General features: G+C 25.5%; 2 protein-coding genes across 2 annotated transcripts in view; one reads left to right on the top strand and one right to left on the bottom strand.

Moving 5' to 3' along the window:
* LOC105364905 (armadillo repeat-containing protein 3) overlaps positions 1-2,772 on the top strand; it is an 11,963-nt gene extending 9,191 nt beyond the window's left edge. Inside the window, exons 13-14 of the mRNA XM_011502937.1 lie at positions 1,530-1,860; positions 2,557-2,772. Of these exons, the coding sequence (XP_011501239.1) occupies positions 1,530-1,860; positions 2,557-2,772 (547 nt within the window). The remainder of the gene's footprint in view (positions 1-1,529; positions 1,861-2,556) is intronic.
* A 1,392-nt stretch (positions 2,773-4,164) lies between these two features.
* egr (TNF superfamily member 12 eiger) lies at positions 4,165-23,646 on the bottom strand. The gene is made up of 4 exons (XM_011502926.1): positions 23,444-23,646; positions 21,603-21,917; positions 4,978-5,426; positions 4,165-4,183 (listed from the first exon to the last, which is right to left on the bottom strand). Exons 1-4 carry the CDS (start codon positions 23,510-23,512, stop codon positions 4,165-4,167), a joined length of 852 nt encoding a protein of 283 aa, XP_011501228.1. The 5' UTR covers positions 23,513-23,646.
* Positions 23,647-24,362: the final 716 nt, after the last annotated feature.

The raw sequence follows: 24,362 nt of genomic DNA, 5'->3' as shown, positions 1-24,362 counted from the left end.
AAAGCACGATGTAGCACAGGGTTCACTGCTTTAAAAATTTTGCAGATTCAATTAAATTTATTACCTCGTAGAAAATGCTCTGACCAATTTTTCTTGTAAAAAAAAAAAAATATCAAATTATATATAAAATAAATTAACTATATCAAACTTATAATCTGTCGATTTAATTAAAATTTTTTATTTAATATTTAAGTAAAGTAAGAAACAAATATGATTCTGAATAAAATAATAAGACTGAAGTACAAAAATAAAATTATATTTTGAATGTGAAAAATACTTTGAAAGTTTAGGACAAAAATTGCTTAGAAAATTTAATGAAATTATTTTAATTAAATTCGAAATATTAACAGGTATCATTAATTTCAATTAATTTGGATTTAAAAACAATCTATTTTAAAATTTTATTTTCATTTATATGCAAATCGATTATGAAAAGAAATTGAATGTTACAATTAAATTGTAACGATATTAAAGATATACATACAATACACTATACAAAAAATTTTTTAATGTAAACATGAAATATTGTGCAACAATTCTTTCTCTTAGACTTTATTTTACTCATCGTTTTATTTCTGCGTAAAAAAAAAAAACAAAAAATGAAAAAAAAAATTGATGGGCATTTTTGTAGGCAATGCATAAAAACAGAACACCTGCAATTAATTTAAAAATTTAAATACTTGTTAAATTTTTTGACATTTATTAATTTATTTATTTGATTAGGTTTTTGTATAATTTGATAATTTTTTTTTCATATTTTTGTATGAAAATCTTAATGGATCCATTGTATCTTTTCTTGGTACTTTTTGTACGATATTTTAATAGATCAACTTCTAATATTGCGTCTACATTTTTTTTTTTTTTTTTAATTATCGTTGTAAAACTTTTATTTAATTCTTATTATACGTGTTATTTTTATTTAACTATAATATTTTTTTCATTTAACTCTGCAATATTGGTTTTTACTTTTACTTGTAAAAAAAAAAAAAAAAAAAAAATATCAAGAATAATAAGAATGAAAGGCAAAAGTGAAAGGATAATAAGAATTTGATAGAATTACTGTATTTAATCGATAGTAAAACAATTCTAAACATATAATTGAATGTTCACATTAGCAACTATACAACTTTGTTGATTTATCATTATGTAAATTTATCATTATAAACAAGTGTCACTTTCTAAGTAATAAATGTAACAAATATAAACACATATTAAAAGCTCGTGTGATAACCATAGAATTTAGAGATATCGCTATTAACATTATAATAGATGATTATATCACGCAAGAAAAACATATTATATCTTAAGGATGTGTTTATCGACTAAATCGTAATAGGATATTTTGGAAGTGAAAAGCGCAAATAATTTAATGCAGCTTTGCTTAATATTCAATTGATATTCTCATTGTATATGTCAACGGTTCTTTTAATTTTAATTAATAAGCCAGCCGCTAATGTAAAGTCTCGCAATGAAATCAACATAGACAAAGCAAAAAGAGCTAAAAGAGCACGCACATTACATTGACACAGATTCGACGACAGCATCCCCGGTTTGATTGAAACGACGAAGATCGCTTCGAGGGCCCGGAGGCTGGGCAAATTCGTGGCTCGGCAATTGGCCGGTACCGATCCATCCAATCGTCTTTGCATCGATCAACAGCTGGAGTTGCACCTGCGTTCCATCAGAGATCGCATCCAGAACAATATTGTGCCGCTGGGCTTGTTACGAATTGGCTCCAGCTTCGAACGAAGTCTCCTCTTCAAGGCCATAGCTGATAGGATAGCGTTGCCCGCGAGTCTGGTGCGCGGTCGATATGGCAAATCGTGGATCGAGATCGCAGTGCCCGTCGTAAGTATAGTCTAAGCCTATCGTTTTCAGTTCTTGGTCTTAAATTTTTACCGATGCTAAGGAAAATTTGTCACCGTTATCGGTGACTTGCTGGCACCTATTTTGTCAACAAGCAACGACTTATTTGTGCTCAAAAGATTTCTTTTCTCGGCAGTAATTTACTCGATCCTCTAACGCAGATCAAATTGATTTGAAAATCTGATAAAGCATCAAGATGAAAGCACTATCTCGATTAGCACAGTAGAGAACAGTAATGGAGCATTAGTTTATTCGTAAAAGTAAAGTTAAGATGAGATTTGCTTTAATGTTATGCCAATCAATTCTTCCGAGTTTGTTGCAAAAGTATAAAGTCTGTAATGGCTGTACTAGCTTCCATTTTATAAAATACGACTAGAAAAAGATATATTAAAGTACTTAAGAATTATTATGTTGAATATAGAAAAAGAATTAATCGTTATGCAAATGTTTTCAATAAGTATTATTGCTAAAAATAGTGCAACTACGCAATTGTCGCAACTGTCTTTCAATGGGAATTACTTTATATGGAGTAATAAGTATATCCCAATACAAGCTAAGAAAAAAAAAAAAAAAAAAAATGTCACTCTATTATCTAATGAGCAGAACTGAAATAATAACCAAGTATTACCTAAATTCTCACCTAAATCCTATAATATAAAGTATGACCCAATACTTGTATAAACGTTGCAGATCGATGGATCATCAAAGAATGCAGTGTGCACTAGAAGCGCGAAACGATTGTCGAGAAGCCAAGCGCTGCCTCCAAAATTTCTCTATAAAAATTTCATTGTCGACTTGATTGTTGTACCCGGTGATCTCATACCAATGAGCAGTGCCCGGGCACAGAGCTACCACGAAGCAAAAGCCGGTTGCGAATTTGCTTGCTGCATATTTCCTTCAATTTAAGGTGGGGTAGGGTGGGGATGGGGGGGGGGGGGGGGGGTGGGAGTGGGGGCAGATAGTGAAAGAAAATGGACGATCCACGTATTTAACGCGAGATGCCTGTTCATTCGGTCAGGTTTGAGCACGAATTTCATGGTTAAATTAATCGAAGATTCAATGGAATTTAAGGGAGTGGAGGATCATACGGCTAATACAATGTTGGCCTATTTCATGTTTTGATTTATTTACGACAAACGAAGAATTTATTAAATATTAAAATTGACGTAGGATTACGTTAGTTTAACAATACGAAATGATCGTTCTAATCGGCAAGTATGATAGGAAGAAAAATTTTTTCTCCAAGATATAAATTAACTGCTTAAGACATTTAATGATACATACGATGATCCTTTATTATTGTAATATTTATTTAAAATTTATTTTTACTTATAGAACATGCATATTCCATGCTATATTATATAGAATTTAACGATGCTCTCAAGCAAATACAATAAATTAAATATAAAATTAAATATTAAAAATATTTGAAATTTTTGATCATTTGATCAGAGGTTCGAGAGATTTATTTTTACTAACGACCTCATTGTACTAAATAATATTTTGAAAAAAAAAAAATACAATTTTTTCTACGAGACAATAAAATACTGATGCGTTGAAAAGAATATTTATTAAAGTTAGCTAAACAATGAAATTATTTGTATTGAATTAGACGATAATTTAAAATTCACATCAAATAGTGGCAATGTTTGAAAAGGTTTGGAAATGGAGAAAATTTTATCAATATATATATATATATATATTTACATATATTGGATAGATTAAAAAAAAAATCGGGTAATCAAATCCGCTTGATATTGAGTTTCTTGCATCCGCAATATTTAATCATCCATTTTGTCTTTTATTTTCCACATGGTAATGCACTATTATTAATAATAATAGATAAGATTAAAATTCTAAATGTAATTTAAAAATTTATTTTTAATAACCTACAAGTTAAACTTATGAGTATTTATAGACGTTATAAGTGATAAAGTAAGGAGATAGTAAGGAGGAAAATTTGCATTTTTTGTAACACCTTATCTTAAGCGTCAATGCTTAAATTATATTTCTATGTAATATCGATATGTAGGTTTATTAATATTCTTTGACTAAAGCTTTTCCAACGCGTAATATGTAGTAATAATAGTTCAGCAAATTGTTTTCATCTCGTTTACATCTCGACTTTTCATTTTCATCAAAATTCGATTTAATTACATTTATTTCATCAGCATTTTCAAATCTTTGCCCTTAATCTTTCGATAAATATACTATTATATTTCCTCAAGGTAGTAACTATAAAAAAAAACTCCGAATGAGATGGAACATACTGCAGCTTTCAACGTGTTCCCCGCGATTTCATGGTTCACTCAATTTTCTGTAACACCAATACATGAAATGAATGCATAGTTAAATTTACCTTCACTACATACACATTATACATATATCGCAAATAAAATTATTCGAAATTATTTATTTTTTGTATTTTGTTCTTTTCTTTTTTTTTTTTTGTTTTTTTTTTGTTTTTGTCGATGATGTAAATATAAGTACCTGGATTTATTTATTATCGAAAGCATTCCTGGATTATTTATTAATCCAATCGTTCAATGATTTTCGAATTATTTTTTCAATCGACGTTTTAGCCTCCTGCAATTAAATAAAGCAAAAATTACATTAAGCCATTATATTTTCACTTTATTTAACGTCAATCGTCAATTATGTTTAACATAAAATTATTGAAAATTCATGTTGTATATTTTATATAATTATTTTACCCTTAAGAAATAATAATACGCATCGTATAGAGTCTTTTACAGTTTCAAATAATTTATAGCTTCTGCAAGATAGATAATAAATTTATTAAAAATTCTAATTCTATATCAAAACTGATCAAGATAGATTTTTTTAGTATAAAGCAAGTTATTAGATAAAATGTAGCTACGAATGTTTTAATTAACAAATTAATATTAAAAAAACTAGTATTTCAATAAGATTATTAACAGCTTATATTAGAGTAATCAATGCTCAACTGCAAATTCCAAGTAACTCTGAAAAGATTTTTACACCCTACGATACGGAATTATAAACAATTCATTCGGCAATTCGAAACGCATCGACATTGCCAAAAACACTTTTGAAAAAGAAAACGAAATTTTTTAAGGATCGACTCACGTGCGAAAATCCCATCTCCACGTCCTATCTTCCCCTGGCGCTTGCCTCTTGCTCTTCTCGACCTCGGCAGTCGTATGATGCTCGCCAATCATCCTATCCTGTTGATGCGCTCCCCCCTCATCATCCTCCCCCTTATTCTGGAGCATTTCCTTCGTCTGCACGCTCTGCTCGAAAGTTTTGCTGCGTTCAACCTCGGCTCGCCTCAACACCCCGAGCATTTCCTCCAGGTCTTTGCTCGTGCAAGGCGTCATTGTCGTTGGGGACGTAGTGCTGATATCGCTCGTTGCTGGATTCCTCGGTGCAAACGTGACCGCCTGGTGATACATAGACGTACATGGCGATAAGGACGTCTCGTCGTAGCTTGAGTCGTAGTCGTTATTGATAGACGAAGATAGAGTGGACGACGACGACGACGAATCGTCTTCCTCGCTTAAATCCTCGCCATACAACTGGAATGAGGAACAAAGGAAAAAGGCGGTCGTTCATTGTCGGTATTGGTCCTTTGAGTGAATTAATGATTTGATTAATACGTCATTGACAAGTTGCAGGTAAATAGAGTTTATTTGAAAAAACAAAAAACAAAAACAAAAAATGAGGTTAAAAAAAAACGTTAAGAAAAGTTGATAATCAAATACAAAAAGTTTGTAATTTTTTATCCTTCCAAGGATATAGCCAAGGAGCTGGCATTATTGACAGTAAAAAATTATTTAAAACGGAAAATGAAAAGTCCACTTTACACTGAACAATAAAATTCGATAAGAGCATCTTTAATAGTAAAAGTTAATTTAGTTAATTTAAATAATTATCTTACTGAATTATATTTTTAATTAATACTATGAAATACAACTTATATACTTAAATCATATTTTGAGAATTAATTTGCAATTTAATAAGATTTATAAGAAAAAAAAAAAAAAAAAAAAATCAGATAAATACGATTGTTATAATATTTCAATAATTATAAAATCAATTAAATTACTTAGTACAAGTATAATGCAAATTGTATCGCTTTCATAGATTTTTTTTACTATAATTTACAAATAATACCATATACATATGCATATCTCGTGCGATTTCTTAATCGAGAGAGTACATATTAAAATAAAAATTACTTATATACATTCGAAAATGTGATAACTAAATTTTTCATGAATATAGAAATAAGTTAATAATGGATGGATGTCTTCTATGTAATTTATACCTTATGAATCAGCTTATTCATTCAATAAATCAAGCTCAATGAACTTTATTACATGTATTTTACAAATTGTTTTCTTTATATTGTGAAGGCTTTGCTGTTTTGTATTTTATGCCCATATATTTTCGATAATTAATATAAAAGTTATTAAAAAATAAAATTTCTCGTACGAGTATTTAACGATTTTTTTAATATAACAAATAATATATCAAATTATCCAGACATGTGATCGTTATTAATTATGAAATTTAGTATATTACAGAACGTTTTCACGTGCCTCTATAATATGTTAATCGATAAAACGATGTATTTTAGTATAAAATATGAAACTAGGATATTATTAATCTTATTAATTAATTAATATATTTAATACAATATCAACATAATACCAATATATACACTCCTCACTGAGAAATTTAGTTTTTAATTAATGGTTAACTTCTATTGAAAAAAAAAAAAAAAAAAAAAATTTAAATAATTTATTAATAATTATAATGCTAAAACAATAATTATGCTTTTGATTTATAATGTACTACTTAGATATTGGGCATCTATGAAGATTCATATTGTAGTTAATTGTTTAAAAAGTTTAATTAAGATTACAGGAATTATTAAAGATATATATATAAACATATACAGTTTCCAGGTATTAATACTTACATGTGTGAAATTATCTTAAAGAAACATTTAATATTATCTTAGTCTCTCTAATTCAGCCTGATTTTATTTATTATTTGTCTTCATTCGTAACGTTATATCACCTTATTTATATAATTTATAGTATATAATAAAAATAAAATATATAATTTTACAATTATGAAAACTATGGCTACAGTTTAGTTTTATAACAATATTCTCACGATGTCAAGTGTAATTCCCATTAAATATGTAATATAATATTTTTTGTGTAAATGAAATAATGTTTTGTTATTTATTATTATGTCATCGTTATGGATATCTGTTGCTAATAAATTATCGTTACAAATAAGTAATATTCACATTAATTTGGATTGTATTGTTTGTCCATATTGTAACGAATAAAATACAGGCTGCGATCAATAGAAATAATTATGTAATTTGTGAATAATATTTTGCAATATTGAAATTATTTCATACTTTTGGTATAAAAATGGAGCCGTGAATGATACTTTTTTTCCAAGTTTCTTTACATTTTTAAGTTTTGTAAGTTAAATACAGGAAATTGTTACCTATTTTAATTGTAACAATTTACAATCCCAAGTAACAATTATTTTTTCATTAAAGGCACTAGTTTCCCTTATTTTTCATACTTAAAACAAGAGTCATAATAATTAAAATAATTAAAACGAGTAATAATAATTTTATAATGTATTAATTAAATAGAACTACATGAACATGTAACCCAATACTATTTAAATAAAAGATTTTAAAAAGATTTAAAGATAGAAGATGACAGAAAATATTTGTCATTAACATATTCGTAGCTTTCATTCTCGAAGTATCACAAGTTTAACAACGTTAATTAATGTTTTCAACGATAATCGACAGATTCAGTACGAATCACTTTGGCTTCGATATTATCAAACTAAGATTAAATAATATAAATGACAGTTACGTATTTGTCATTATGTAATTAATTATAAATTTCTTGTTAATTAGCCACGCTGGCACCTATAAAAAGTAATTATACAATTAGTATGGGAAAAATACTTAATTCTACTTTTACCTCTATTAAAAATATCAATAGATATACATTTAAATAGACAGAAAACTGCTTTGAATTTATAATATGAATTGTCGGTTTAATTCTCAAATTTATTATATCTAACGATCAGCTTCGTTATGAGCTGATCACTAGGCGTCAAATCCCTAGTGGTTCTATTTTTTTGAACGTTAAAACTATCATCTTAGATACATTGCGATAAGTCCTCGTTTTCACATAAAGAATACCAAAGAGAGTCTGCGCGAAGGGATACTTCGATAAGTTCACAAGACAAAGTAACATAAAAACCCACGAAAGAAGATTGAATTAGAAATGAAAATATAAACATTTATCTACTCGAAATTTTTAAAATATGGATAATATTTATTCGAGGGTGCTATTTGCAAATTTTTAATGCAGATGACTTTAATATAAAATCATTTTATCTAAATTTATTTCTAACCCTAGTCTTCTTCTTTGAAATTCTTGAAAAATCAGTAGTTTTCGTAACTTTTTCCAAAACTAATAGTTTCAAAAATTTTTTTATTTATTAAAGTAACTGTAAAGTATATACTTTTATTGAGATCTTAAACTGAAAAAATAATCCATACCCAAATTTAGATAATTTAAATTAGGTTCTTTAATAATCATTGTAATAAATTTCGTTATTTATATTACAATCGGTAATCTAGGCAATTTCAATGGTAATGAAAATATCAATGTTGCATTGAATTAATACAAATTCATACAAATTGGAAATTACACATTCATTATTATTTAAATAAAACATGTCAAAAGAATTTAAATAACAGTTAAGAATTTTCTTTTATAAAATTTTAATTATTTTTCAATTCGTAAAAAAAGTATTCATATAGTACGGAGTTAGAAGAAAGTAAATGTCTTAAGTTTTACCGATTAATTCTTTAGTTTCACACACGCGCGCACACACGTACGCGCGCACAAACACATACATTCGTTTAATTAATTTAAGTCAGTTAAGCAAACTGAAAGGGATTATTGCCACAAAACAATTTCAAAGAGCATATAATTATTGGATAAATCAGATCAATTTATTAATTAACTCCCTATATCATTAAAGTTTTAAGTTATTTCTATCGCTCGATATTCTAAAAATATCAACATTATACTGGAATGAAGCAGCGTTGAATCGATTTAATAAGAAATAAGCCTACTTAATTAAAATAAAAATAATATCATCATAATAGTGTAAAGTAACAATTTATTAGTATTTTACAAATGAGTAGCTTATAAAATATATAAAATAAATGTAAATTTGTTTAAAAGGTATAGTTGTAAAAGGCATAGACAATCGTTATATATTTTTGTAAAGGCAAAATGCATATTCATTATTTTCTATGAGCGTTTTAAATTTTATCACTTTTACTTGCACTCGGTTCTGCATTTTAATTTCTCCATAAAATTATACATAATCTTCAAAAAAATTCAAATATTACGCAACGATACTATCAAACCCATTTCGTTACATAGGCTATAAGCATTCATTGGCTTTTTCTATTTATAATAATAGATCTTATGTCAGAATTCTTTCACATAATTGTCGTGCACCAATGTACGTGCACTTGCGTACACACCAACCAATAAATCCTACATGGTAAACATTTTTTTTTATAAAATATATTAAGTTTTTTAATTTAACTGAAACATACCAAATCTAATGACCATTTTGGTATTAAATAATTTTTTTTTTTTTTTTTTTTTTTTTTTTTTTTTTTTTTGAACGTCATCGTGCCATTAAAAACAGAATATTCTATTATTGTAGACCATTATTGGAACGAGAAGAAATTCCATTGTCATAATAGCATGTCTCCACAATTATCTACTCGACTTAATCAAATCTCTACAATTGTGTACCTAACCATCGAGGTTAAAACTAATTATATCAATATTACTTTTGCATGTAAAAATTTAAAGGTTAAACATGAATTATTAGATATGAAGTATTTCAAGTTCCGCAAAAATTATTATTCGTCTTTTATTTGATAGAATTGTAAAAAGTTTCGCTGAAAATACTATTTTATATTATTTATAAATGTACGAATAATTGTAAGACTACAAATACTTCAAGTCGTTAATACAAAAATTCATTACGAATAATAGACAAAGTAAAAATATTCTTGATTTTTCCATATTCTTTCCATTTGCCAAGTACACATAAGAGTTTCATAATTCTCGGCACGTATTTCAATACAAACTAGAAGAGACAATTGTGAAAACTCCGAGAGAAAAGTGTAAGTAAACTGGTCCAAATTGAGTACTTTACGAATCGAGTCTATCGTCAATTTTCAGGTTTCCCTCTTTATTACCTAGAAATAGAAGGCAAGAGAGGGCATCTATAGACAAGTGCAAGTACATTTTCAACTTTTTCGAAAAAACAACTCTACAAAAAAATCATCGATTTCGGCAGTCATATAAAAAATTTCGCTGCAAATGCAGTTTTTACGCTGATGTTTTTATGTCTAAAATGTCAGAATTTAGCTTGCTCGCGCGATTCTGAAATGTGATGTTCGATATCATTTTAATGAGATTCCACCTTTGTCATTAGAATTTATTGTCCGATACTGACAGTTGAGTATTGCAGAAAAAAAAACGAGCAACATTTTATGTTAATAGAGCTGAAAAGCTACAATTGTATTATATTAATTCATGAAAAATTTAAATTATAATTATTAAAAGCTTAATCGAAGATAGAATATTACTTAAATTACATAAATTATGAAATAATTTATCTTAAACTTTAAACACATTTATTATTTATATCATAATTAATGATTTATTACAGTTTCATAATGTAGTTGATTATAATGATCAAATATATATTCGGTTAATTTAACTTTATAGGAAAATGTATAATCTAATAACAAACGCAGTGTCGTTTAGAAGTTATAGAATTTAAATTTTTAACAAAATGTTTTATTCGAATGAATGTAGAAAATTACATTTAAAAAAAATGATTTTTTTATACATTGACAAAAGTAACAAAGTATAAATAATTTCCATAAAGATAATACTATTCTATAAGATATAAGAATATAGAGGCTTAAAGTATATTTTAATGTAAATCTATGCACCATTATACTTTTGAAAATTTTTTAATTCGAATATAATACTTTAATGCATTTATAATACTTTAATCATTTTATTATGTAATTGTTGCAACGAATAATGAATTTATATTTATAGATAAAAATTTTATTCTTTTTTTTGTAATCATAATAATTCGTAATATATTTATTATATTTAATATTTATTTTATAATATATATATATATATATATATATAAATGAACTAATACAATTTTTTTAAATAAAATTCAAAACTTTTTCATTATATATAATTACAATAATTATATTCAAGAAGATTTATATTCAATTCTATTAAATTCAAGTATATTTTTGATAAAGAAATTTATGGACTAACGCTAATTGATTACTAATCAATATACTTTACTTTAAAAAAAAAAATAAATAAATAATTAAAAATTATATATATATATATTTGTTTTTTTTTAACATACAAGTGTTTTATTAAAATTTTCAAAAGAAATTATTCGGTAAATTATATTGGATTGAAGAAATGTAAAGTTACACAGTAAATTCTCACATTCTAAATTAAGAACTTTTTCTTGTTAATTATTTAATTCTTATTGCATGTTCTTATTAAAAGTTAAATAAAATATAATGTAAGTTAAATAAACTATTGTGTGTTGTTAAGGTTGACAAGTGAATGATATTATATTGCTAATTTTACTAATATTTTATCTAAATAATGAAATACTAATTATTTTATGCAAAATTTTAAAATATTTTTTTATAGAAACAATTAAGTTAGAATAATCCTTTAAAGTTATTCTATACTTTTTACAAATACACATAAGAATCGCGTGTTGATTTATGAGAGCAGTTTTTAGTTTGTCATATCAATTTGAAATATCCGAAAGCTTAGTGCTTTCTTCTGTTTTTTATTTACATTCCACTCCTGTTAATTGAGAAGAATTGAAAAGGAAAATTTGCACAATTACGTAATTCTTCGACCATGTGAAAATGTATAAAGTAAGAAGCACTTATAATAGATTTCTACGAAGCGTACGTTTAATCACATTTTCACCCAAAATTCAGTGTAAATTTCCAATGAATAAATACGAAAAGTAAAACACTTTAAGAGGTTCTTTTTAAATAACCTTCTTTTTAAAGAACCATAAAACTTTTTAAATTGATAATGTTTCTTTGTATTTTTCTCTCCATTGGAATCTCAACAGGTACTTGGCTCACGACTTTTAAACAATCTTTTGTTTTTTAATAAAACATTTTCGTAATAAAACCTGAAAAAATTGAATTAATTATTTTTGTTTTATTTTATAATTTTCTATGAGTTTTTAAAACAATTAAATTTGAAATAAAAATAAAAATTACAGTTAAAAATTTCGTTACATTTCTTTAGAGATAAATCGTATTTTTAAATTTAATTCAAGAAAAAATCTTGTTCTTTTAATCTTATTGTGGAACTGGAATCTAATTATTTATACTATACTGTTTTATAATTATTTTCCATTTCGATAATTTGGATTATAAAATGATTTTTAATACATTTTTTAAAGTATTTTATCGATGGAGCAAAATAATGTAACTGATATGTTTATAAAGAATATATGGATAACTAACAACAAAATTTATCCGAACTTAATTATAGAAATTAGAAAAGTTTTTTAGTTTGTTGTATTATCTTTATGAATTAATATTTTATAAGAATCTGTCGACGAAAATTCATACGGATTTTCCTCGGTATTATTCTATTTTACCTAACAGACAATATTTACGTACCAAAAAACATTTTTACTCTGCAAAATTACGTAGCCAATTAATTAGATCTCAATATAGAATCAATAAAATGTCCAATATATTCATTCAAAATAAATTGATAGAAATAAATAATGAATTTGACTAAGATTACATATTCTTAGAAATACAAAAAGTTTCATAATGAATTTATAATAATAGTTATTATAATAATAATAATAATTTCATAATAATAGATTAAAAAAACAGGATGTACCTATACACTTAAGAATTACAAAATGTTGTATATTATTTAATATGAGAATTAACTATATTTTATCTCATTTAAGAATCTTAAGAATATTAATTTTTTTCGAACAAGATTGTCCTAAAATTAACAAAAATTGATAATTTTCGGGTTTTACATATGATACATTAAAATAACATTTTATTGATTATAGATAAAATAGAGTAAAGAACAAGATCGAACTTCGTTTGCGCCCGGATTTGTAATATTGTTAAATTGAAAATTTTTATAGGTAATTTGAAATATATTTCTTTTTATATAATCCTCTATATCATATTATAATTTTCAGAAGGAAAGACGATAATATATTAAAAATCTATAATTAAAATACCATATTTAAGAAGTCTTTTAGCATGTATCCTAAATAGCAATTTCCTAAATATGCATTTAATATAAATGTAGATATAAATTTATTAAATATTTGCTCATTATATAAGAAAAATAATTGTAATATTAATTTTTTATTCCCTTAAAAGTAAATGCATTTTAATTATTAAAAATACGTTTAAATTTGTAAAATTATTCCAAGTAAACCAGCTTTTATAATAATATTATTAATCCTTTAATATTATTTTTTATTTTTTTATTTTATTATCGAATTTAATAAGCAACCTAGTAGGTAACTCCTGGAAGTAAGTAAATACAGAATTAATTATAGGATTATTTCAAATATGTTATAAGATGGATTATAGATGATCGATGGGAGGAGAGCGAAATAGGGTCTGATAGTAAGCCAATGTAAAGGCGAGGAGGACGAAAGAGGGACAATACGGATTTAGAGAATTATTTATTATTGTCGAGAGGAGGTACACTAGATACGGTTCTGCGAGGAAGGAGCGACACGGATGCAATGAAATGAACAAAAATATGTTATAATCTTACCCCCAGCCTCAAACACGTCGATATGAGAATATGAGATATGACGTCACTATGAGGATAAACAATCGTTTATCTTGGATAGCTCAGTTTGTAATTGTAAGTTGGCTCGGTCGACAAATGGTACATATGATCAAGCTAGGAATAATTCGAGGCTTAATCGAATTAATTATTATACTCATACATTGCCAATATCATCAAACTGGTACTAGTGAATTTTCTTCCTCTAAATACGTTAAGATATCTTAAATTAAGTAATATCCGCTTTGAATAGATTTAATAAATGTATTAAAGATTAAATTTAATATTTATCTACAAAAAAAAAAAGAAGTTACGAAGAAGGGAAGAAAATGCAATCTTTTGAATTCTTTGAAGTTTTCGGCCTTTTCGATTCCTCTTCAACTAATTATTTTAAAGGATATTACAACGTTTTACTAAAATTATTTTACCATTAATTAAAAATCCTGACTTTTGCTTTGTTCTATGACTTTCTATGAATTTTTATATCTTGAAACAACCATTTTCGAACTCTTCTTATAGAAAATCGACATTATATAGCATATAATGCACTTTTATTTCAATTGTGAGAAAAATCTTCAATCACTAGTTGTTTAACATAACTGAAAATGGAACAGAAACGCATGATAACAAATAGTTTGCAAAATACTCACAACACATCTGAATTTCCGAGTAAAACAAGTATGTACTTTGCGCATAATAAAATCTACAATAACATATAATTCATTATATACAATTATTTCGCAATTGTTCGGGGTTAGGATCCGAATCTTCTATTATACTTTGTAACTTTTTAAATTTATTTTTAACATTACTACTTACGTTTTGATAATTGCTTGACTTTTTTCAATTAAAATATTTCGCTCTTACTTCTGTATTCTACTATTGTCAATGTGATATTACGTATATTTATATTTTTTTTTAAATGTTTTTTTTGAAAAACAAAATTTTTGTATAGTTTGTCGAATCATAAGAAATATATGTAATTACAAAATTGTATAGAAAAATTAGATTATTTTTATAAGTAAACATTTTTATATTTTTTTATACTGTATATAATAAAGTATTCTGCAACTGTAATTGATAAAAAAGTTATAAAAGTTGATCAATAATAATTTTAATGTATACTGTTACAAAAATCAATTTATCACTGTCATCAAAATTTATATTTTGTAGGCGAACAATTTTTCATCCTTAATATAATCTCATGTTCATATTATAGTTATCTTTAATTTTTTATATGAAAATTTAACAAATTATTTTGAAAACTAAATTACCATAAATAAAAAAGTAATTTCTGTAGTATTTATTTACTGTTTCAATGCGTAATATCTTTATGAATGTATACGTTTATAATGAATTATAAAAAATTATATTTATTATATAGATATATAAATTACGAATAAGGATTATTATTGCTTTGGCGAATTTCAAATTCAAGTATAATTATTATATATTTTTTTCATTTCCATACGCCATTAGTATAATACATTATTTATATTATAATTCTAAATAGAATAGTCAAGATACAATTTTGCCTATGCCTGTTATTAAAAATTGTTATACTATTTTAGTTCGAATATGTAACAGGTAGAGTGGGATAAATTGTGTAGTTAAAACCTTATTGATAACGAAGTGTAAATTCCTTTTATGCCTTTCGAGTTCACATAGCCTTACTATGAAAATCGACGTTTATGCGCGCGCGCGCTCGCTCGTTCGTATGAGACGGGTGTTTGCGTACGTGAGTGAGAGAAAGATAAGCAGCCGATAAATAAAAAGAATGTGTATGCACGCGCGTTGAAGGCGAATAGCTTTTCAAATTTTTAACTTAAGGTTTTTATAATTTTATAACTTAAAATTCTTCGATTATTTAACCAAGCATCTTAAATAAATAGAAACAGTACTTATCATAAAAATAATGTTATTGCAAAACTTATTGAATTTAAATATACAATTATAAGTAGAACGTTTAATAAAAAGAGATTTCATTTCAAGAAGAATATATATTGATTATATGCCGGAAATTAATATATTTAAAACAGTTAAAACATTGGCCAATTCTTTTCTCTATCCTTTCTTTTACTAAAACAATTTTTTACAAAAGTTTAATATTGCAACATGAAAATATTATCTGTATCAAGGATTATCCACTGCACAGAATTGTATTGTTATAAAATAAGAAAATTAATTAACAAAAAAGTACTGAATTTTAGTTAAAATTTTTTTTTAAACGGCAATAAATTATATTGATAATATTATTCAATAACATTCAATTTTACAAAACTTTTTTGAAGTAGTTGCAATTAATCCACACAATGAGGCAATTAATGCTTTTTCTTAACATATATTCACTATAAACTTTACATTTACAATTTTATTCATTACCAAGATAAACTTAATCATTCCTATTGTCTTAATAATAACCTGAAGATAACTTTAAGATAATAAAACCTTTTTGTGAAAAGCAATAGAATTTTTATATTATTAAAAGTTGTTCTCACACTTACACTAAAAAAATTATATACTTTTTCAGTGTAATTAATCAAGGTAGATGTGTTATAGATTATTTGTTGTTTCATACTCTTGATAGATTTTAGTTTCGGTAAGACGATTTATTATCTTTTCAGGCATATAGAGACATCTCAGCAAACTCTTCCATGTCTTGATTCATCAAATTGGACAACGTCTATAGCTTTCATTGTACAAAAAGTTTAACTAAAGTATAATAAATAAAAATTACTCTCGAGAGTTAAAGCTAACACAATTATATTAGTAACAAACAAAAAAAAACATAATAATAACTATCGAGATGAGTTTTACGATTATTTGTTTAAATCGAAATTGAAATTTGTGTATATGCGCATGCACATTCGTTTCCAATTATCTCAGCCACATATGTCACGGAAATATGAAATTTAATAACATATTGCAAATATACTTGAAATATTATCACTTAACTTATCGTGAATATCACAGCTTTTTATTTATATATAAATGTTACATCATTTTTCTCATTCTTACTATTTTTGTAATGACGGATAATGGTATAAGATATATCCTTCAATGACTTAAGATTGTCAAATGTACTTCAATATAAACTATTAATAACATTATAAAAGTATATATATATATAACTAAAAATTTAGAATTATAAGAAAGGAGATTTTATTTAAATTGGGATTTCTTAGATTTCTTATATTGAAATTTAAGAAGAATTGATAAAATTATTATACATAATAATAAATAATACGTTATGTCGTATATATGTTGGTCTACAAACTTCATAAGAATGATAATTCGATGTTTTTATTTATGAAACATATCTATATTAGTCAATTCTATTTTATTAGAAACTAAACTATTATTCATATTTTTATTTATGTTCGTTTTCTGTACACATAGTGCCAATATATATTTATATAAAAAAAAAAAAAAAAAAAAAAAAAAAAAAAAATTAATAACAAATTTGAAAATATTCTCACATAATATATTATTTTATTTCAATATTCATTATTGAAATTGAATCGATCAAATTTCATGCAAATTAGAAATTATTAGTTTTGATATTCAGATAAATAAAATATAACTATCTAATTTCGCGATAAAATTAAAAAGTCCGAGTTATTGATTTTATTCGTAATAATAAAATTGTTTTTGAAAACATGAAAAGTTTTCATAAGTATTATTATTATATAAATATATTGGAAATCAATTTTTTTTTAATTTTTTTTTTTTTTCTTCAATTAAAACATCGATAAACTTTACTTTGTATTTTTATATATGTAATTTCATTAAAGGGTCTGAATAAAAAGTCGTTATTCACGTCGCGAATGACGCTTACTTCGTAAAGGCTGCAATATTTTTAGATTCCTAATATCACTAACAATATACTGCGTTATGTAATTTTCTTTTGAATAAGATCCATGTATTACGAAGAATTATTTTGAATGATAATAAATGAACGTTTTAATATTAAAAGCAAATATTATCTCTTACAATATATTTAGTTATAAATATTTAAAAGGCTAAAAGCTATTGTTTAAGTTAATAATTTTAATTTTTTTTTTAAATTAAAGTCGCTAAAATTTGATTTACTTTCGAAAAATTATTTTGTAATATTTATGTAATAAGTGCTGATACATAATTCTTTATTGTCGACTCTTTTCAATATAAATTAATTTAAATTATTAATTTAAATAATACGTTGGCAAGAAAAAATATGGCAATGTTTAGAAATATTTGACGTCAGAGAGATGATAAAAATATACAGAATTTGTATGGAAATATAATTTTATCGTAGATATTTTGATGAAAAATCTCAGGAATTCTTCCGTAAAATAATCTAGTAATTTAAAAATAAAATTAAAAAAAAAAAAACATGTTCCTTATTATCATATAATACAGCACATAGGAAACATAATTCCTTGATAAAATATAAATTAATTGTATAATTTAATTAACAAAACAAATATTAAAAAAGTTGTTTTTGGCGAATGTTCAAATTGCTTTCAAACTTCAAGAATAAAATCGCGACCACAGAAGTGATAAACTTGAAGGAATAAACTGAAAAACAATAGGCGTTTCCGCAAAAGTTGCTTTATCCACGTACAACGAGAATACCTAACGAATATGAGTTATTACTTTGAAAAACAAAGCCGTTTTTTTTTAATATCTTGAGGCGTTAAAGTAAAAGCATTTATGGGGTATGAAATTCTTAAACGATGACAGACGCCACACGGATAAATCAAAGAATAAAATTAAACAAAAAATAAAATTAATAAAATCGAATGAAGAGTGGTGAGTTCTATAGGCCAAGGACTTGCTTACTAACTAGTGGAATACGGGAGAAGAAGAGACGTTAAAAAGAGTGAAAAGCTAAGATAACAGCTTAGATGCATACGCAATATCAATTACAAAATTACCAAAGTGATTCCCAGAATGCTGTTACCACATGTGGGGCCATCCAAGGAAGCCAATGAAGACGGCGACTTTAGTTATTAACAGAGAAATTAAGTCGTTTACCCTAATTGTATTCGCATTGCACGTGCATCTCCCGACCATTGCCTAATACAATGATTTAACGGTCTCAAGTGGCTACTTACACCAACACCTTTCTACGCATGCTTTTCCAGGAAATTTTAGGGACCATTGCCATCGATACAGCTTCAGCTCTTTGGTGTATTAAATGCGAAAATTGCATAAGTTTACATTTACTACGCTCGTCGTTTTTATATGCCTGCGCTGTTTATAGAAAATATAAAACACCGTGGATATTAAATTCGCTACATGTCCCCCCCCCCCCCCTTCCCCCGACTCGATTTTTAGCACTTTATTCATACTTATTTCACAATAGTATTGGCAGATTTTATAAAAGAGAATAAAGGAATTTTTGTCGCGGGATGTCCCGTTGGTAGATATTTTGCAGGACAAATTAATAATTTTACGAGACTCTGATTCCTCAAACATCGATTAATTTTATGCTTATAAAAGTATAATATGTATGAGATGCAATGATCTATGTAGTTTTATATTATTGGAATTTCAGTAATTGAAGGATAATAGAAAAGGATGGAAAGTATGTCGAAATATTCTAAAAGAGCTTACAATTACAATCTTCTAGATTACGACAATTACTTAAACAAATTTTAATTTATGGCACTCCGTAATGTTCAGACGAGTTTAATGAAAATTTTTGTAAAAAATTAGAGCCTACATTTGTTAAATTTAAGTATGTCAACATTGACATTCATAATTTATTCTGCCTTTATAAAAATAGAAAAAAAATTATATTCAGATATTCTTTAGATAATTTTTATAATTATTAATAATTTATTCATTAAAAAAAAAAAAAAAAAAAAAAAAAAAAAAAAAAAAAAAAAAAAAAAAAAAAATTTATCTTATAATTTAATCTTGCTATTTAGAAAGTAAAGCGGGAAGAAAAAAAATCTTTTTTCAGGCTTTCTGCAAATTTAAAAATATTTCATTTACTATGTATATAAATAAAAATATACAATTCATCATGAGGTTTTTATATAAATGTGTTTTTATTATTGTCACAAAAAAAAGACTTATTTTTCAAACAAAACTCTGCAAACCACAATGAAAAAAATGTCTTTTAATTATAATTAAATGAAAAACGCTCGAAGAAGTTTCGTTTGTAATATTTGTATTACCCTTAAATGTAAATGAAATTATACGAATCTTATGAATTGAAAGTGCGCATATATGCGTGTGAAGAATAGTGCTTACTTATATATTCATTTGCGAATCCATGTATACGCAAAATGTCGCTTTTATTAAAAATTTTTTGTTAATAAATACTGTATATTCGGTTAAATGTATGTCGCCGATTGTGAAATTTCTTAAAAAAAAGTTGAATGACCTAATTTGCCTCAAAATAAGCTACGATGCAATACAAATGCAAAATATAATACCGAATGTACAGAGTCTTGTAATTATTAATAGCAAAATAAAGTTGTTAAATTTTATATTATCGTATAATTGACCAATAATTATTTGAAATTACAGTTAAATATTCGATGAATATACGTAATGAATTTTACAATTATTGTAGAATTTTTAAAATTACATTATTTATAAGCGATACAAACATGGTAAAAAAAAATTATTTTTTTTTTTCATATTAATGATATTAATATATAATGTAATTTAGCGGAGTACACAGTACGTAGTATCATTTATAATAATTACATTTAATGTAGAGAAATGTATGTAGCTGAAAGTGTGCGGCAATATATATGAATAAAGTAACCTAGTAATGTAAATAATTCAAAATGAATATTTTGCAAATATTTTAATCTTAAAATAAATTTATAAATTTGTGTATTAAGAGAAGATATAATAGTTCTGTGTCAACTTTTTAAGATTGTCGTCGTCTCACTTCTCACGCTAAAATAATAAATAAAACGATTCATTTCCCTTCTTACAAGTGCATATCAAAGATAAATAAATCCATATCTATTTTATGACACAGTTTGCAGTGTAAAAATGAATAAATATAAAAAATGTATAGATCCTATAATATTGTCAAATTGCAATTTAAATGAATAAAAATCATTGCAAATACTAAATAAAAGTTTTTCTTGCATCAAAATCCTTCACGATAATTAACCTAATTATTTGAAGAACAATATTACGGATGATTTTTTAAAGTTTACATCCGAGGTGTAATCATCATTTCGTAGTAAAAATCTAAGTGTTGCAATTACAGTTTATGGCTTAGTATCCATGAATAAAAGGTATGTCTGTCTCATTTAGCTATTCATAACAAATGCTCAATCAATAGGATAAAAATAATACTAATATTGCAATATTTCTGGTAGAATAAGCATTAATGAATTCTAAATATCCTGTCTCCATTAGCACGTAATATTTTATAGTTTTCTTCTTTTTTTTTTTTTTTTTTTTTTTTTTTTTTTTTTTTGGCACAGATCCTCGATAAAAATAATAAAAGATATTTTCCGTCAGTATATGCACGTTTCACAGTTGGATTCTCACGGCTCGTCTTTCTTTATTAAAAGAAAAAACTACAGGAGACGAAAGTAACGCAATGCTGTCATATAGTGAAGAAAATAAAATTTGTTTCTACGAAGAGAGAAATCTTTATTCATTTTCTAAGGATTGACGTTCCTTGCGAATAACGAATAATAACAATAACGATGAATTTAATAAAATTTAATAAATTAAATTCAAAAGACAATAACGACTCACCTGTTCCTCGAAAGCCTTGAGCTCATCGAGCAGATCTTTCTCGAGGAATCGGTGCTTCAGTGTTTCAATGTCCCTCTTAAGACTCTCGACGTCCCGGCTGACGGTTAGCACACGTCGTAGTTTCCAGAGCTCGAGGCAGACGCAGCCGACGGCCAGGAGGAGGGCCACGTAGCTGAGAAGGGACTGTCGGCTGCAATATCGGGGACGCGAGGTCCTGTTGAAGCCGCGTTCCAAGTCTGAATTCGAGATACTCAGATTCTCACGGGAGAAGTTGAGAAAGGAGCGGCTCTCGTCCTGCGTTGACCGGCCGCCGCACTTTTGAAGAACAAAAAAATACTAACAATTAATGCATTGAATGAAACAAGAGTCTGGAGCTTTTGTAAGAAAAATTTCGTATTAGTACGTAGTATTTATTAAGGAAGAAATACGGTTTAATTAATGGTATTCCACGTTCATTGATTGGCTATGATGCGAAATATAATTGAGATATTATTATAAATTAAATCGAAAACATTTATTGAAGAGACAATAATATGATGCAAATATTGATTAATTAAGACGAAGTAGAATTCGAATCTTTATATATCACTAAGAACACGGCAAGTAGCATGAAATTTTCAATAGCACCTTATGAGTAAGTTTCAATTAAATTTTCAAGATGATCCCCGACTAAAGACTGTTAAGATAATAAGATCTTAAAGGCTAATAGTTTCGTTCAAGAGCGACTGTTCTACAAGAGATGGTTGAGAATAATTAATTTTTGTTATTTATTGATAATTGTTTGATCCAGATATTTTCCTTTTTTTGTTTTCTTTTTTTTTTTATATATATATATTTTTTACCTCAAAAGCAACGATTTATTATAATAATAATGCTTTAATATATATATATATATATATATATATATACATATATATATATAAATTTAAGGCACAAAAATATTACTATTTAAAATTTTAAGTGATGATTAATTATGGCTTAATTATCTTTATTTATTTTTTATTTTTTTTAATTTAGTAATATCCTCTCATGATAATTATGATCATTTAAATTTAATAAATTCTTCACACTTTAAATCGATATAAAAACTTCATCTATTATCTCTGTACCGAGGTAATAATCATCAATACTACTTAACCAATTAATTGACCTTCTCTATTAATCTCCATTTTTGAATTTTCTAATAAAAAATATAAGCAGATCTTTATAAAAAATACTTTCTTTTTTTCTTTTTTTTTTTTTTTTTTTTTTATAAAGAATTATTAAGAATAATAAATATTATACGTATATGCGTGTATTTCCTATGATTTTTTTTCTTTTTGTCTTTTACAATTAAATCACAAAAATTTTAATATTCTTCAATTAATTAAGAATTAAATAATCTATTGTCATCAATAATTGTCATCAAGAGATAAAATGATTGCTTATTATGATTCTTTTTTTTTTTTTTTTTTTACATTTATGGGCTAATAGTATAAATTTCTATAATACAATAGGTCTTTTCTTATTGTTAGACTTGTATTTTATGGCAGAATATCAAAAATTAAATTATCAATCGAATAACTTCTAATTGAGCATTTAGAAAGATTGCATATTAATAAATATTAATTTACTCTTAAATATAAATTTTTATAATGTCACTACATTCTATTTTAATATAACTACGTAATGAACTTATCGTATTTACATATCTTATTTCTCGCAACGTAAGTTATTTTAACGTTCATAAAATTGAAATATTTCCAAGCAATTTGGTAATTAGAAATAAATTATCATTGTTATGGGTAAAGTATGATATAGAAATTGAGTCTTCAAGAAAGGAATTAAAAATTTTTACTTACACCGTGTAATGGTGATTTTTGCTTCAGTCGGGTCACGTTACTCTCTTCCTCCGGAAGTACCGAAGTCATTCTTACATTAAATTTACTTCACTTGTTTTAATTACAAATGTACTTCTATGCAATCATCGGTCGAATCTTATGTGGATTCTAATAAAAATTGATGGTAAAACAAAAATCTTTTTTATTTATTAACTTCAATAATTATTGACATGCCTATTTTAATTATTAATATTTAAACTCTCAACGTAATTTAATTTTTTTATATTCAAAACGGTTTTTATGTATTAATTTATTACTTAAACAAGGCATTCACCAAAACTTCAAACTCTAAAAATATGTATTTCGTAAAATAATTCAGGATTTTGTAAGTACCAACTAATTAACAAATTTATATTTATGTATAATTTATAATTATTTCAATTTCACATTAAATTATTATTAGTTATAAATAGCTACTATTTATATCTAAATTTAAAGTAAATTAAATTTAATCTGATTAACTGATAGGATTAAACATCGTTAACAATTCATTAAGGAGTAATAATTAACTTATACTTTCATTTTGTACAAATTTATAGACAATTTATGAAAGTGAAAATGTATTTTAAGTATTAAGCCTCTGCTCGTTTATAGATTATTTATAATTTTTACAACTCGAGTACCGAGCAATTTTTTGTTTTCTTGTTAATTGAATTATCTAAATGAACAATAATTTTTTTTCTGTTTCCTTTTTGACGGATTTTTCTGTATTAAATATACTCATGAAATACCATTACATTCACTATTACTTAGGCATTTATATGTAATTTTATACTTAATGTACATAAATAAACATTTATAATAAATTCTATCAGAGTAATAAAAACTGCACTATTTTTAGTAAATTGTTCCACAAAGCGATTACTAAATTGCTTTTAAT

The sequence above is a fragment of the Ceratosolen solmsi genome, unplaced genomic scaffold (assembly GCF_000503995.2).
Source record: "Ceratosolen solmsi marchali unplaced genomic scaffold, CerSol_1.0 scaffold10, whole genome shotgun sequence".
Taxonomy (NCBI): domain Eukaryota; kingdom Metazoa; phylum Arthropoda; class Insecta; order Hymenoptera; family Agaonidae; genus Ceratosolen; species Ceratosolen solmsi.
Note: the sequence above shows the minus strand (reverse complement) of the source record. Positions and strands in the feature narration are given on the sequence as shown.

Coding starts and splice junctions, on each gene's coding strand:
- egr (XM_011502926.1), bottom strand. CDS start 23,512: ATGACTTCGGTACTTCCGGAGGAAGAGAGTAACGTGACCCGACTGAAG. Junction 21,918..23,443: donor AAAAATCACCATTACACGGT/GTAAGTAAAAAT, acceptor GTTCTTCAAAAG/TGCGGCGGCCGGTCAACGCA. Junction 5,427..21,602: donor TCAAGGCTTTCGAGGAACAG/GTGAGTCGTTAT, acceptor TCCTCATTCCAG/TTGTATGGCGAGGATTTAAG.